This window comes from Vulpes lagopus, chromosome 16 (genome assembly GCF_018345385.1).
Source record: "Vulpes lagopus strain Blue_001 chromosome 16, ASM1834538v1, whole genome shotgun sequence".
NCBI classification, from domain to species: domain Eukaryota; kingdom Metazoa; phylum Chordata; class Mammalia; order Carnivora; family Canidae; genus Vulpes; species Vulpes lagopus.
This window is the reverse complement of record NC_054839.1, coordinates 28,898,117-28,914,247: the sequence shown is the minus strand read 5'-3', so window position 1 is coordinate 28,914,247 and position 16,131 is coordinate 28,898,117. Positions and strand designations below refer to the sequence as shown.

General features: G+C 31.8%; 1 protein-coding gene across 1 annotated transcript in view; it reads left to right on the top strand.

The window, feature by feature from the left end:
- Nucleotides 1-14,952, top strand: part of NDFIP2 (Nedd4 family interacting protein 2) — a 66,709-nt gene extending 51,757 nt beyond the window's left edge. The window contains exons 6-9 of the mRNA XM_041730830.1: nucleotides 1,607-1,731; nucleotides 6,400-6,466; nucleotides 9,091-9,196; nucleotides 11,639-14,952. Of these exons, the coding sequence (XP_041586764.1) occupies nucleotides 1,607-1,731; nucleotides 6,400-6,466; nucleotides 9,091-9,194 (296 nt within the window). The 3' untranslated portion in view covers nucleotides 9,195-9,196; nucleotides 11,639-14,952. The remainder of the gene's footprint in view (nucleotides 1-1,606; nucleotides 1,732-6,399; nucleotides 6,467-9,090; nucleotides 9,197-11,638) is intronic.
- The last annotated feature ends 1,179 nt before the right edge of the window (nucleotides 14,953-16,131 follow it).

Sequence of the window (16,131 nt, the reverse complement as noted above, 5' to 3'; positions counted from 1 at the left end):
CATTTCTTAGCAATCACCGTGTGCCAGGTTCTTTACTGTGCTAAGCCCTTTAAATTCATTATCTCACTTAATCCTCTTATCAGCCTTGTGAAGTAGATCCGTACAGATCAGAGAACTGGCTCACAGAAGTAAGCAGTGAGTCCCAGGTCATGTATCTAGTGAGTGATATATGTCACATTGTGATTCAAACACAAGTGTCTTAATTTCAAAATGCATTCTCCTATTGTATCATATAATATAGCTTACTATAAATGATCAAGAAAGCTGTGCCTAGAAGGCATTAGGAAGGAAGAAATTATAGGAGTAGGAAAATTGCTTTGAAGAAATAGCTATTTTATTTAAATTTATTCTAAAATGTTTTCCTCTTTGTCTTCAGAATCCTGAAAAATCAGCATTTCTCTATGTTTTCCCTGAGGGTTAGAGATATTGAGGATAAGAGGATGGGCACTGAACAGGACCAAAGTCCTGCTCAAATTGATGTTCACTTTTATTATCATTTCTATTATTATCTTAGACACAGGGCATTCTGATGATATCTCAAGGACCTGTGTCGGAATGGTTTCTGCTACAAGTTATAGAAAACCCTTACTCAGCTGTTTTAAATAGGTGGTTATCTCACAAAACAGAAAATCCATAGACAAGCAGATAGACAAGCAGACTCAGCCACTGCAAGTATTAGTTCTGTGGCTCTGCTTTCCTTTTTCTTCACACTCTAGCCCATGTGGAGTTATACTTTAATCCTCTGGCTGATAGCAAAATCCCTGCAGCAGTTCCAGGTGTTATATTCAAATTAGAAATCCAGTGGATAAGGGGGATTTTTTTTTTCTTTTTAACATTTATTGTAGAAATTCTCAAACTAGGCAAGAGTATAACCTGTATATGTATTTATCACTCAACTTCAACAATGATCAATTTAGAGCCACTGTTATTTAACCTATATTCCATCCTCTGTCTCCTTGATGTGTTTTTAAGAACGAAAGAATGCATTTCAAAAGTCCTATTAAAAAAAAAAAAAAGTGGCAGGGGCTCCTGTGATTTTCCCAGACTACTCAGGACCCCTCTCTTTTGGGGTTAAGTATGTGATCTAGCCTTCCTTAAAATAAAGACTCTGTTGGTGGGTGGGTTCCAGAAAAGGGGTAAAAGTAGGTTTTGTTAGATAGGAAGAGGCAATGAACGGTACCTCCTCTGGAAACTTTATAATTTGTTTGGCTTATCTTTAATATTGGTTTTAAAAAAAATCCAGTTTGGTTAGTTGATTGCTTAGGCTGGAATTCTTGGGTGGGATCACATGGGAGCTGAGCTACATTATGACTTGATGTTTAGCTGGTTTAAAAAATGCAGTTTTACCTATTGATAAGTTTTAAGGAATTGATTCCTGTTGACCAGACTAACAAGAAACCAAGCTTATCTGTTTGTTAATGTGTAATTAATAGCCAGTATATTTGCAAAAGGTAATCTACGGCCTATAAAGAAGATTTAATTGGTACAAAGTCAAAAGAAAGGGAATTCTTACTTCCATTGTGCAATGAAGTATTGTTAATATTATGCCTCTGTTAATTTGTTTCCAAAGTGTGGTCCTTAAAAGAACTATTTCTCTTGCTTTTAGTGGCATTTATTTTCAACTGGCTTGGATTTTGTTTATCCTTCTGTATCACCAATACCATAGCTGGAAGGTATGGTGCCATCTGTGGATTTGGACTTTCATTGATCAAATGGATCCTTATTGTTAGGGTGAGTGTCTTAATAGCCTCTATCACTTTGATCTCTAAAATTAAAATCTATGAAATTTCTTGTGTGGTTCATAAATATTCCTTTTACATATATGAATCAATTATTTTGAGACTTCTCTTTTATACTTATTGTAGTGATCTCTGTGTTGTGAACATTTTGATACTTTATTATATGAGAGCTTACTATGGAAAGAGCTGTGAAATCAGAAAAAAATTTGAGTTTGAATCTTACTTATATCAGTGTCCTAACTTTAAATTTTTAAATTGTTCTGAGAATTTCTTCCCAATAAGCTGGTATTAGCTGCCTTTCAGGATTTCTGTGAGGCCTAGCAGTAATATAATTAAAGCACTTGCCTAGTTGCTGCACAAATACACGTGCTCGGTAAGCTGTGGCTGCGACTGCTGTGATACAGTGCACTCATGCCTAAAATCAGGTAAAACATAACATTTTCTATTGGTTAGTAAAATTCTCAAGGACTTAATTTCATCTTCTCACTCTTTCTTTTTTGAGAGCTCAAAAAACTAAGACCTGTGAGGTGTCTATCTGAACTCACCCATTTTCTGTTATGTTCCCTTTCCACCTTTCTTATTTCCCTGTTGTTCCTGGAATTCACCCTTTGTCTACTTCTTAGCACTTACCACATGGTGTGTAGGGAGATAATGCTAAGTCTTTCTCCCATATCAACAGTTTGTCCCAAAATAATTTTCTGTAACCATTCCAGTGGCAGTAGCACTGTTTGCATAGTCTTCCCCCACTCTACCTTTGCCTCTTGGAGGCCCCTTTTAGATCCTTTTGGTTCCTGTTACAAAGCCTTTTTCCTAATTTCTTTAGGTAAGACCTAGGAGAATGATCAAGAATGGTTTGGGGGCACTGCATGGCTCAGTAGGTTAAGCATCCAACTCTTGATCTCAGTTCAATTCACATCTTGATCCTCAGGGTCATGAGTTCAAGCCCTGCATTGGGCTTACCTTAAAGAAAAAAAAAAGTGATTTTATTTATTTTTTTAATGAATTTTCTTAAAAGTAACCCACATATTTACATGCTACTATACAATTGATAAAATGCTTAATTTCTACAAACATATTTATTTAAACATTGATTTCTAAAAAAAAAAAAAAAAAAGAAAGAAAGAAATAAACATTGATTTCTAAATGAGTGAGTCACATCCTCCTAAAATATTCAGTAGAATCACATACTTAATGTCAGCTTCTCTTAAGTGCTTCAGACACTTCAGTTATGTACCTACATCAGCAAATTGATTTAAAAAATTAATACTGGACTTAATGTGTTTCTTCAGTATTTTTGAAGTTATGGCTTCCCAGAGTTTCAGTAATTTTATCAGACCTCATTCATCTCTGTTCAGACCAAATTATAGATTTTGGTTATTAATCAGTTGATTCTTGGGTGCGACATGACTTGGCTTCTGAGATGATCAAAACCTGAGCCAGTGTAAGAACAGCCCCCTGGCGGACTCTTTTTCTAATTTCATTTAAAAAAATGTGAAGTGGATTCCCACCATGAGCATAAATGTGTTAAGATGTTAGCATACAAAGATAAAGCACAATCCCTGCCCTTGAAAAAGTTATTACTAGAAAAACTTCAAAATAGTTGAAGTTAATTGTGTCCAATGGTTATTATTATGTTAGTAATATAATTAATTACTATTATGCAAATGGGATTTCTCATTTTAGTCACAGAACACTGAAAACGGTTTAAGGACTGTTTTCTCAACTCTCCTAAACTTAGTAAGTTTGTGTATTCTAGATTCATAAAAAAAGTCCAGTCCATTATATGCAACCTGTGCCTTCAGGGTATCAGGGCCTAATTCTCTCATAGTCCCCTAGTTGGGAGGGGGTTGATTATCTAGTAATTAAGTCCAGCTAATGTGGTAAGATGGAGAACTTAAATTCAAAAACTGGCGATCCTCAAAGTTTTCTAAGGTATATATTAGCATCAAGTTTGATCACTGGGACTGTTTCATTTCCCATTAAGATACCACTACTGAGGGGCACCTGACTGACTAAGAAGAGCATGGGGTCCTGAGTTTGAGCCTCACATTTGGTGTAGAGATTACTAAAAAAAAAAAAATAAATAAACTTAAAAAAAAAAAAACTTATAAAATATACCTTTAAAAAAAAATACTGCTACTGGGTTAAGGTTACTATTATGCTGTTAGTGTATGTTGAGATTTAATACAAGAAAATAATTTTAAAAAATAATTTATATCAAATAATAATGGCTGCCTTTCTTTGAGTACTTACTATGTTTCAAGCATAATTTGCTACAAACACCGAATTCTTGACCGCTACGTGTATCAGCAGTGCTCATGGTAATCCATCTTTATTGATGACAAAGCTAAGAATTAAAAGAGTCTAATAATTTGCTCAGTGCCCCACAGTTTATATGTGGATTAGATAGAATCTAGCTTGGTCTCAATTCAGTGCTTGTTCTCCAAATTCTGTATGGCTTCTGTGACACTGTACTTTGACTTTGATTATAATGCTACAAGCAATAAATGCCCTGTGGAGCTCAGTGCTGAAAGGTTTTCTCCTAAAAGCCCGATGTTTTATTTTATTAGACAATAAGTAATTTATAAATCATACTGCAGATTTTCTTTTTGTTTCTGAGTTGCCATGACACTCAGATTTAATGTAAATATCTGTAGCTGATCCTGGTATTATTTCTGTCTAAGGCTTTTGATGTTTTTATTGTTTAAGAATGAATATATGTTTTATTAAAAACTATTTTCAAAGGTAGACAAGGATGTAAACAATAAAATACTGGTGTTATATTAATAAAATAAAATTAGATAAATTCTTAGTGTCGGTTAATTTATTTTCCAAAATTTGATTTTTGCATCCTGTGATTGGCCAATCAACATGATTGGTTTACTCATTAAAAAACCCCAACTTGGCTTAGCCTTGTGACTATTAGTATTTTAAAACCTTTTTTCTAACTCAGTAATGATCCCAAAAGCTTATTAGTTTCTCCTTTTTACATAGTGAGTCTCCTTTAATTGCAAGGTGAAAGTAGTATTTTGCATTTGGGAATAAAGACTAGCTTTGGTAAATATTTTTGGTGAAGAATGATGTTCTTTTCTGGTTGCCTTTTGCCAGGTTATATTATTTTTTTAAATATAGTCTACAATATATTTAAAAATTAGAAAGTTAAAAATGTATTGCTTTGGTTCTTCCTTTTCGTTCTTATAGACTCTAAAACCTGCAGGAGAAGCTTTTATTTCTAATAATCACTTGATTAAAAAAGTGTAATGCAGTCCTACTTTACAAATTATATTTCCCCAGTTGTTTAGGTCTCCCTTGTACATATATTAAAGATGTAGGAGTGTGTGGGATCTGCATCTTTAATGGTATTTTAAAAATCATAATCTTTGAAATTTTTAAACTCTAAACTGAAAGTTTAGATTATGGCTCATTTATTAATTGTAAATACTTCCTGTGGAAATACTTAAAAGTTTTAAAAAAACAAATTTAGGTAGTCATTAATACATACGCTTCCTTAATTGTGACTTATTTTTTAAATAGTGACAGTGTTCACAAGTATTTTAATTATTACCAAACCTATAGGATTTTTAAGCTTTTGTGGAAATTACCAATTGATAGTTGGAAATAATTACCAAAATAAAGTTAGATACTTTTAATTTCAGATTTGAGGGCAAATCTCCATTTGACAGAATGATTTTTAGTTAAATCAGAATCTGTTTGAAGACCAATGAATTAAAAGAGAGTAGTAATTTTTAGTAGTTTTAGACTAGATTATATTAAACACTTAAAAAAAATAATTACTTGGAACATGGTTTAGGTGCTAAAAGACGTTAGGGAAAAATTATCTGAAGTAACTGAAGAATATTAGGTTTTCTTAGAGAAATTTTAAAATAATAAATCATGACATCCAGAGGCTCATCAAGGAAAAGATACCTATGTTCAGTATCATCAAGCTCTGCCTTCCATCTGCCTGTTTGTATTCTCATTTCACAGAGAATATAAAACCATCTACCATGGTCACTGATAGGAGCTGTTGAAATGCCACTTCAAGGTTCAGTTAGCTGTTCTCAGCTCACTGCTGGGAACTGAATACGGGAGCATCTAGTTTGAAAATAAAAAGACTCTAATGAGTTGGGGGTCTTTATGTGCCTAGTATTCTTGGCAGTGATTAACAGTAGGGGGTGTACAGAAGGTCAAAAGCTCCTCTTTTTAGAGGTCAGCTGAACATCCCCATCTGATAAGATTAAACTAATGTGGCTTTTGGTGTTAATATCTAAAGCAGCAGGTTGCCGTAGTGTGTTTGGGATGGTAGTTGTGGCTTTGAGAGATTATGAAAAAAGAACAGACATGTGAACTCTTTAATGAGAAAATTTGATTCAGATATATAGAATTTACCTTTCCTAAAATTTGGAAATTGATTCTTGTTTGTAAAATATTTTGTATAAGTTTGCTAAGTTTGTATAAGTTTGTATAAGTTATCATGTAAAAGATTTTGAAGGGTTTGTTTCCTCAAATAATTATGTGTGTCATTAAGCATTTTTTTCTCTTTGTGTTGTTTTAAGTGCAGGAAATTATTTGAGGTAAATCATTCTGAAATTCAGAGTAATCTATGATTTTCATATTTAGGTACATAAATATGGTTAATGTATTTATGTTCACTTCATAGTTTTCTGATTATTTTACTGGATATTTCAACGGACAGTATTGGCTTTGGTGGATATTTCTTGTACTTGGTAAGTTTATTCCTAATGCATTTCAGTTTAATTTGTGTTTAGTTTAACTTTGCTATTTCCCTCAAATTGTAACATGTAAATACATTGTATTGAAACATACATGGAAATAATTTTTCTACTGTAAAATTCTCATATCCACGTACTTAATTTCATCTTAGCTACTTGGATCATTATACACTGATTTCTAGATTTCTGATTGAAAATCCAGAGCTGGTCAATTTAAAAAATCAGTGACTGGATGATAATTGAATATTGCAAAACTTGAAAATCCTAAAATGATTTAAAATATTATCTTTAGCATTTAATTTGGAAAGTATACATGCATAATTTCTTTTAACTATCCTAGGATATGTTGAGAATAGGATAGTTGGAAGTTCTATGCATTTTCTTATTTTTGGAACATTGAAACATTCTTTATACTTTTGAAATGTACCCTGCATTAATCATTAATCAGCCAGAATAAGGAAAGGCTTCATGCCTAACGATCACAGTACTTCTGTTGAGTTTTCTTTTTACAAGGCATGTCTTTTTTTTTTAATATTGATGGATTTCCAATTTTTGTTCCCTGGTGATTTTCACTTTAGATGTATGATAAATTAATCTCAAAATCACAGATGCCTTTAATCCACATTCCAGATTTATTTACTGACATGAAGAATATCCTCTCTACTTAGATTTAAAGCCTACATTTCTCTAATAACATAATTGTACCAGAAAATAATAGCATTTCAGTAGGTGGCAGTGTTCTCTTTGAGTTTTTGTTCAGTCCTAGTTTTGGATCTTTAGGATCTTTAGGGAAACAAATTCTTAGTGGTCAGTTAAGGTAACTAAAATCCTGTATTCTTTATCTTAACAATTAAAGTGAAATTATTCTGATGTGATTTTGTTAGGGAGCCAGACTCCAACAACGGTTTAGGCAGTTTTTTGTATTGTTAATTGTGTTCTCACTACCTGAATTCTGTGCTCATAGTTGAATTTCTTACTTAAAAGTGAAAAAATATAGAAAGTCTTAGGTATTTAAGCATATTAAATAAGTAGATTTGCTTCTAAATATGTTAAGGATTGAATGTTAGGAAGACAACTCTAGGGCCTAGTGGAATGCAGAGGACAACCCGTTTCCACATCAGAACCACAATCTAGCATTTAGGGAATTGTGAAAATTTAATCCATGATGAAAATGTTGCTCTCACATATACTCAGAAGAATGTTGAGTACATTGTAGAACACTGAGGAGCATAGCTGCTAAATGATTGGTTTCTAGTTATGAACTGGCTTATTTTAGAAAATGCCTGAGCAGGACCACATAGTCTTAGAAATAGCAGTTTTTATAGACAAAAGTAGGGATTTCACAAATAATTTTTGTTTACATTTTTTTTTGTGTGTGTAATACTTTTACATTTGGATCACAATACCATTACTTTTGAATAGCATCTGGAAGGGCAGGAGAGTGGAATTCACAATGGGAGTCACAAATGGAAGGAGTTAGGATATGGGAAACAGATCGGCTCAGATTTAGCTGAAATTTGTATCACTTGCTTAAGTCATTATTTGTATATTTTCTATATTTTCTCTTTATTATAACCATACCTTTTTTTACCTTTTACTGTCTTGGAGTTGAGGTACAAGTTTAGTTTGGGACTTTGTATTTTAAATTGACAGAGTCTTCCTTTCAATGAGGAAAGTTACATGCATGTATTATTTTCTGTTTTTCTGTTTTTGTTTTGCACTGCCTGTAACCTAGTTAAAAATTTACTGAAGTTAATGTTTCCCTTAGAATTCTATGCTTAATAAGTATATCAAAGAACTTATTAATAATGCTAATGCTTTTTATACTTACCTGTCATCTGAAACGTTGAAGCATTTCACAGGCATTGTTTTATTAATTACTAAGGATACCTGTTATATAAATGGTTGTTATTTAAAAATCCTGTTACAGAGAATACCGAGAGAGATGTAAGATTTATCCCAAATCATTTAAGAAATCACTAGTGGTTGCTTCCCAATTCTTTCTTGCTTCTCGTTATGTAAATTTGTATTATAGTCTTTTATTATTACTTGAAAATAGGAACTAATAATTAAAATTATTTACATAACACATATCTTCAAATACAGATTTCACAGATACAGCCACTTGATATTGCTAGACAGGCTTATTGGTTTTAATCCCACAATTGTTAGCAAATTACTTACATATAATCTCTCTTGAATACTTTACATCAGTAAATACGTCTTAGTTTTCTTAGTAGTTGTGTTAATTGAAAAGTTTCATATAAAGATAGGATTTCTCTGAGTTGAGTCAGCTTAAATGCATTAGATAACTGCTATGTAAAGAAATCAGGGAATAAATATATTTTTGTGTAATTCTGGATTTTCATGGCTGGATTTACTTCAATTTTTACTTTAATTTCGATACATCTAGACTTTGAAAGAATTTTGGGAGGCAGTAAACTTTTATTATATTTTTTCATGATGGTATTATTATAAAATACATTATGGAATGAATAGAGTCTTACAGATTAAATTCCTTAAGCCAAGAGGATCTTGTTTATAATTGCCTGTTTTAAATTTATGATGCTCCTTCCATATAAGAATACAATGTATCTGTATTATTTTAATCTTCCCAGGCCTGCTTCTTTTCTTCAGAGGATTTGTTAATTATCTAAAAGTCAGAAACATGTCTGAAAGTATGGCAGCTGCACATAGAACACGGTATTTCTTCTTATTATAGAGGTAAGAAATATTAATACATTAACTCTATTCCCTTCATGTATTCATTTTGACAAGATGCATATTATGTGTACTCATGTTGTTTACTTTTAAACCTAGCATATTTAATGTATGGCTATACTGTTAGCATTCAAGACTTAATAAGTTGTGAACTTTTTAAGATTTTTAAAAATTGAATTTCATAAATTTTAATTTTTAAAATATATGATGAATAAAAAATTTTGAAGTCAGAATTTAACTTTTTTAAAGATTAACCACAGGATGTAAGTAACCATTAGCACACGATTTAAAGGCTTGAAAAACAAAATATGACAAAGCACTTAGAAGGATGGGCATTTTGTACAAAACTATGTGAAATCCACAGACATGTGTTGAAAAAAACAAAACACAAATTTGTGGTTGAAAAGAAATTTTCCATGCACTAATCTTAACAAACTAGATCAAAGAATAAAAGTTGTGTGAAGAAAATAGGAGCTCTGATGTTGTTTCCTAAATGACTGTCAGTTTGTATCAATAATGAAACCTTCAACTTGAATAAATGGGAATGAAGAAATGAGTAGAGGTTGTCTCACTAGTTATCCAGTGAGTTTCTGGAGGCTGCATGCAGCTAGCTAGCTAGTAGTTTCTTCACATGAGGAGACCTCATGTCTCTATTTTCTATAACAGACTCTTTTTGTTATTGGAATACAGTTACATACAGTATTAGTTTCTTGTGTACAACATAGTGATTTGACAGTTGTATATTTTGTGAATTGGTCACCACCCTAAGTCTAGTTACCATCTGTCACCATAAAGTTAATATAATATTGATGGTATTCCCCGTGCTGTAAATTACATCCCTATGGCATACTTGTTTTGTAACTAGAAATTTGTACATCTCGATCCCCTTCACCCATTTTGTGGCCTCCCATCCCCAGACTCCTTCCCCTTTGATAACTACCTTTCTGTTCTTAGTATCTGTGAATCTGGGTATTGTTTTGTATTGTTATTGGTTTTTTTTGTTGTTGTTGCACTTGTAAATGAAATCATGTAATATTTGTCTTTCTATCTGATTTATTTCACTTAGCATAATACCCTCAAGGTCCATCCATATTGCCACAGATAGCAAGATCTTTTTTATGGCTGAATAGTATTCTATTATATATACACACATATATATATACACACACACATACACAGACACACACACACACACACCCCCCACATCTTTATCCATTCATCTACTGATGGGCACTAAGGTTATTTCCATATCTTGACTATTGTCAATAATGCTGCAGTTAACAGAGGAGGGCATTTATCTTTTTGAATTCATATTTTCGTTTTCTTCAGATAGCTAGCTAGAAGTGGAATTGCCAGATCATAGGGTAATTCTATTTTTAATTTTTTGAGTAACCTCCATACTGTTTTCCAGAGTGTTGCCTCAGTTTACTTTTCCAGCAGCAGTTCCACAAGGTTTCCCTTTTCTCCATCTCCTTACTAATACTTATTTCTTATCTTTTTGATTATAGCCATTCTCACAGGTGTGAAGTGATAATCTCACTGTGTTTTTCATAAGCATGTCCCTGATGTTTAGGGATGTTGAGCATCTTTTCATATGCTTGATGGCCATCTGTATGTCTTTGGAAAAATGTCTGTTCAGATCCTCTGTTCATTTTTTAATTGGATTGTTTGGTTTTTTTAGTTACTGAATTGTAAGAGTTCTTAAACTATTTTAGATATTGACTCCTTACTGGATATATGACTTAAAAATATATTCTCCCTCTATACTGTTTTTAAAGCAAGTATCATATATTTCATGTCTATAAATGATTTGAACTTTTAAAGTATTTGAACTATATAAGCAAAGTGCTAAAACACTTAACTTCTGGATGTATCTACAAGTACAAAATCTTTCAAAGTTACTATAACTATTCTTTTTACAAATAGTATGGTTTGTGATTTGATTGTTTAAACCTTATAACAGGAGTTTTTGTAATCTAGTATAATATACTTATTTCTACTGAGGAGTACAATGAATACAGTTGTATTTCTGGAAAATATTAAAGTATCCTTTTAAATGTTCTTTTACCTCTATCTAGAAGGTGTCACATTTTCTCTTTAACCACTAAAATGCTTTGCAAGCAGTAACAGTAAGAGTGTATCAGAATGTAAGATAAAAGGCAAAGTAATTTTATTAATTTAAATGATATTCTATGAATATTCAGTGTAATTACCTTGTTTGCATTTTCAAGAGTCCAAAATACAATGTAAATATTTTCTAGATGGTTTCCTATATAGAAGCTTAAACTTTGGAATAAATTCTGATATATGCTATTTTATGTTATCTTTACCAAAAGAACATTGTATGCTTGATGTAATACTACTATAAAATGTTTTTTTATTGTACTATCATTTAAATTTTTGCACTTTAATATACTTTAAGACTAATTCTTTCTTTGTCCCTAGACTGCATCGACCATTGTTTTCTTATACCAATGTGAAATTTCCAGATCATCTGTAAACCTACAACTTTAATAGGATAGAAGACTACTAAAAGCAGAAGACAAATTAGTGAAGAAAAGATAGATCTTCAGTATTGAATGGCAGGATGGTTTATGCTTAAAAGCCATTTCTGTTAATTTTCTTCAATATTTATATTTCATTTGTTTTGCACATTTGCATATGTGCCCATGTAAAGGATTTGCATATACTTGAAAGAAACCATAAAGTTGTAGCAGTAAAGTCCAGTCATATTTGGTTAATCAGTGTTTGATATAATTGAAAGAGGTGAGTGAGAAACAGTCTTCCAGCATGTAATTGCCATTGACTTCTGACCTGACATTTAGTATAATAAAAATGAAATTATTAACCATGTCAAATGCTTTAGTTTCTGGCTCCTAGATTCATCTAGTAACTCTACACATGAAATATCCTTTATTATATATAGTTTTTGAAACCTTCAGTGCTGATTATAGAAAAGCTTTGTCAGATTTTTGAACATGATATTTACATTATTCTTTAGCAAACTCTTTCTGTAAATAACCATGCATAAATTACTTTCTGCGTTGTTTTCTTAGAAACTGTGTCTGGATATCTTTTCATTAATTTAAAATTAAGTGAACTTAATATATAGAGAAAATTTGAGTGTTAAAGATAGCTTGTTTTAGGACAGATTTTTAAAAAATGAGTATTCCACATGTCCTTTATAAGAAAATTTTTTTATTTTCTTTTTAAGGGACATGCCAGTTCTAGGGATTCTCAGTCGAGAAGCTTGGTTTTTATAGCATTGCCATCTTAGAGATTCTTGCAGGAAGAGATTGTATTAGATATTATATTTATTTCATTTAAGACACTTTTGAAAATTAATTTTCTGAGTAAGATATTCTCATTTGCATTTGTCTTTTAAAAGCCAATAAAAATATCTTTCATTTATCATTGTAATAATTTTTTCTTTAGATGTTTAGTTAAATGAAGAAAATAAAAACTTTTACTAATAATAGCTTCTGCTTTATGATTGTAGGATTAACCTATAAAAATCATATCTTGAATTGAGATATGCAAATAATCTGTTTTCAAGTTAATGGAAATGTGTCTGTGGAATATGGGGGTGTGGTGTGTGTATGTGTGTTGCAGGAGTTTGTGTGTATGTGACCATTATTATAACTGGAATCTACATTCATAAACTACTACATTTTACAAATCATTCTATGTCTCATCTGTTTTCAGTTATATTTTTGCTTTTGAATACCAACATTAAAAATGATGGGAATTATGTCATCTTTTAAACTTAAAAATCATTTAATCTATACAGGACATATAAAATTGGTTGCTTGTTTTATTATTAGACACTGACTACTCAAAGATACATCTAAAACTATTCAGGGACATTTTTCCATTTCTGAAAAAATAAATTATGCTTTATAACTTCTTTTGTATTTCTCTGTATTTTCTGATTTATTTCATTGTCTTTGATAAATAAAACATGCAGTTTTGTTTTGCTAATTGAGCCTCCTATTTTTTGTTTTCTCTCATTCATTCTCCTTTCCCACATAAAATTTTTATTGTTGATTGAAGTACCTGTGTTACACCCCTTGACATCAAACTAGCATGGGGTAAAGAAAATATTTAATATAGTTGCCTGATTTGGAAATTAAAATTAGAATGTATCTGTAAGAAATGTAATCTCCTGCTAGATCTCTTCTTTATCTCATCTGAAGTTTCAATTTACCTGTACTTTGTTCTTTGTGATAATTTTTAAATGAAATTAAGCTATCATACATAGTAATTTTAGATTACTCGTGAGCTATTTAATATTTAACATCAGTTTATTAAAATGTAATATTTTAGTTTTTGTGGTATTTATCCTTGGTTTCTGAATATGGTTGTGTCACTTTTGATCCAACATCAAAAACTTCACTTTTTGCTTTGATTCCCCCTCTCCCTCAAATCTATAAGGTTCAGGTGTGCATGTTACCTGATCCTCTATAATTGGTACAATTCAGTGGTAGCTTTAAATCTCATCATTCAGTCGGGCATAGAATATTATTTTTAAAAACTTAACATTCTCTTCTAGATCTATCAAATTCTGCATACTTCCTTTCATTTCCTGTGAGCTTGGGTAGAACAGCTGCTGTTGTGTTTTGGGGGTGCTTAACTGCCTTTGCACTCTGTCTTAAAGTTTGAAATCAGAATCTTTGTTAGGGTGTCTAAATAATTTTTGAATGAATGTGAACTGGGGCTTGGAAGTTAATGCAAATATTTATTAAATTATTTCTGTTATATTTGAATAACTAGTTATGGCTAGGATAATCCATTTTCATGTATCTGTGTAATCAACTAAATTTAAGGTAAAAATACATTTTTCTGTATAGTTTGTTCAGGATTGAAATTAGAAATTTAAAATTAAAAGACAAATCCCATTATACTCAGTTAAAATAAAAATCTCTTTTTAATAGAAAAATACTAATCTCTAGTCTTTTGAGTCTGTGAGATAATCTCCCATGCCTTTGAGGTGGTTCATAAATTTTAACCTGTTAAGACTGTAATCATTAACATTTCCAGCAAAATAGTCCACAACAAGAAAAGTGAAATCCAAAAAGTCCAACTGGAGAAAAAAAAAATCAGGTTTTTTTAATTTAACATTTTTTTCAATTCTTCTGTAGCCTGCCAAAGCACAAAAGTAACAATAGTGCTTCTGATACCGTTATTTAACTGGAGTGACATATGTTCTGAGTTTGCTCAGAAACAGTTGTGATTATTTCTGTTTTCTCAGCTTAAATAGTGCCTCCTCTTTCAAAAGTGTCCTAATTTGGAGAATAAATTACATGATCACCCTACATATAACTGTAACTTTACTGAGAATTGACTGCCTAAACCCACTGCTCTTTGAGAGAAGGAACTGGAGTATTAGGTCAGGAGCTAATTATTGTCACAGCCTTTCCTAGCCAACCCATTTGTCAGGCCTGTAGAATATGCACAGTATCTTTTTATTTTTCTTTTATTTTTTTTAATAGAAGTTGTATTGGAATGATTCCAGCTTTTGGTAAATAGTAAACAATGAGCTTTTATATTTTAAAACTGCTGTTAAATGTTATTTTAATTGTTTATTATTCTTCAGATAGTCATATGAAATGTTAGTGTATTTTTTTTAAAATCTCATTCTTGATAAAGTTCAACTGTTAGATGATAATGTGCCAATTATTACAGGAATGTCCTTGCCCATATATAAAAACATGCTGACATGTGTTTTGCTTATTAATAAAGTTCTATAGATGTGGAAATGTGAACCTGTGCATCCTTTTGAAAATCAGTTTAAGATTCACAACATATTATTACCATCTTAGCCTCACAAAACGTATGGTAGACCTTATTTGAGATGAAAACAGCTGGCATGGAATTAAGTTAGAGTGTGGAGCAATATTAAACTTGTCACAGTAATTTGAATGTTAGATGATAATGCAATTTAATTTTAATACATGCAAAAAATCAGCTTTATGAAAATTTATGTTCATTGCTACTTTGCAGCATATCAGTGGTAACCATAGGTCAGACCTCTCTTTGGGCTTATATTTTCATTTGGGACATAGGCCTAGAATGCAAAAACTTCCTTCAAGTTATTTAGAAGAAAATCAAAAAGCTCATTCCATACTTGATAAAGGTTTTTAAAATATTTATTTTGACCTCAACATGCATGGTGGTTTTTTCTTTTTTGATGTTTTCAGCTTAGGTTTTCATTCTTTTGAGAGGTTGAGCTACCAGCTTTTAAAAACCCAGTTGATTTTCATGAGAACCATTTTTAAAAATCCAGCAATAAATGGAGTATCACCTTTTTAAAAAAGATTTATTTATTTGAGAGAGAGTGGGGGGAGGGGCAGAAGAGAGGGAGAGAGAATCTCAAGCAGATTCCAGCTAAGCACAGAGCCCAGTGCAGGGCTCAGTCTCGTGACCCTGAGATCATGACCTGAGCTGAAACCAAAAGTCAGATGCTCAGCTGACTGAGCCACCCAGGCACCCCTAGAGTATTACTTTTTTTTTTTAGCAGTTGAGGTTATGGAAAGCCAAAATCACACACTTCTGGTTCCCAGAAACTTAGAGGTAGCTTCTCTCTCACACTTGCAAGAAGAGTCACCTCATTACTTTCCTACTCCTTTTGTGTTTTACTTAGTTCAGCATTTTACCTTCAGTGACACAAGAAGGGATATAGGCTATCCTTACAGCATAATGTCTTCTTTTAGCTTTACCAGAAGCATAGTAAAATGAGCAGGTAAAACCAAAGTTTACCCAAATCTCAGTAGAAATCTGGAGGAGCCACTGTACTCAGAATATGAAAACTAACAGATAACCTTATTGTAAAGTATGAACTCTTCAGAGATTCAAGAACAGTACTTGTACTACATAAACCCCTAGTATGGAAATACATTTATCATTCCTTTCCCATCGAACTTAGTTTCTCAAGCACC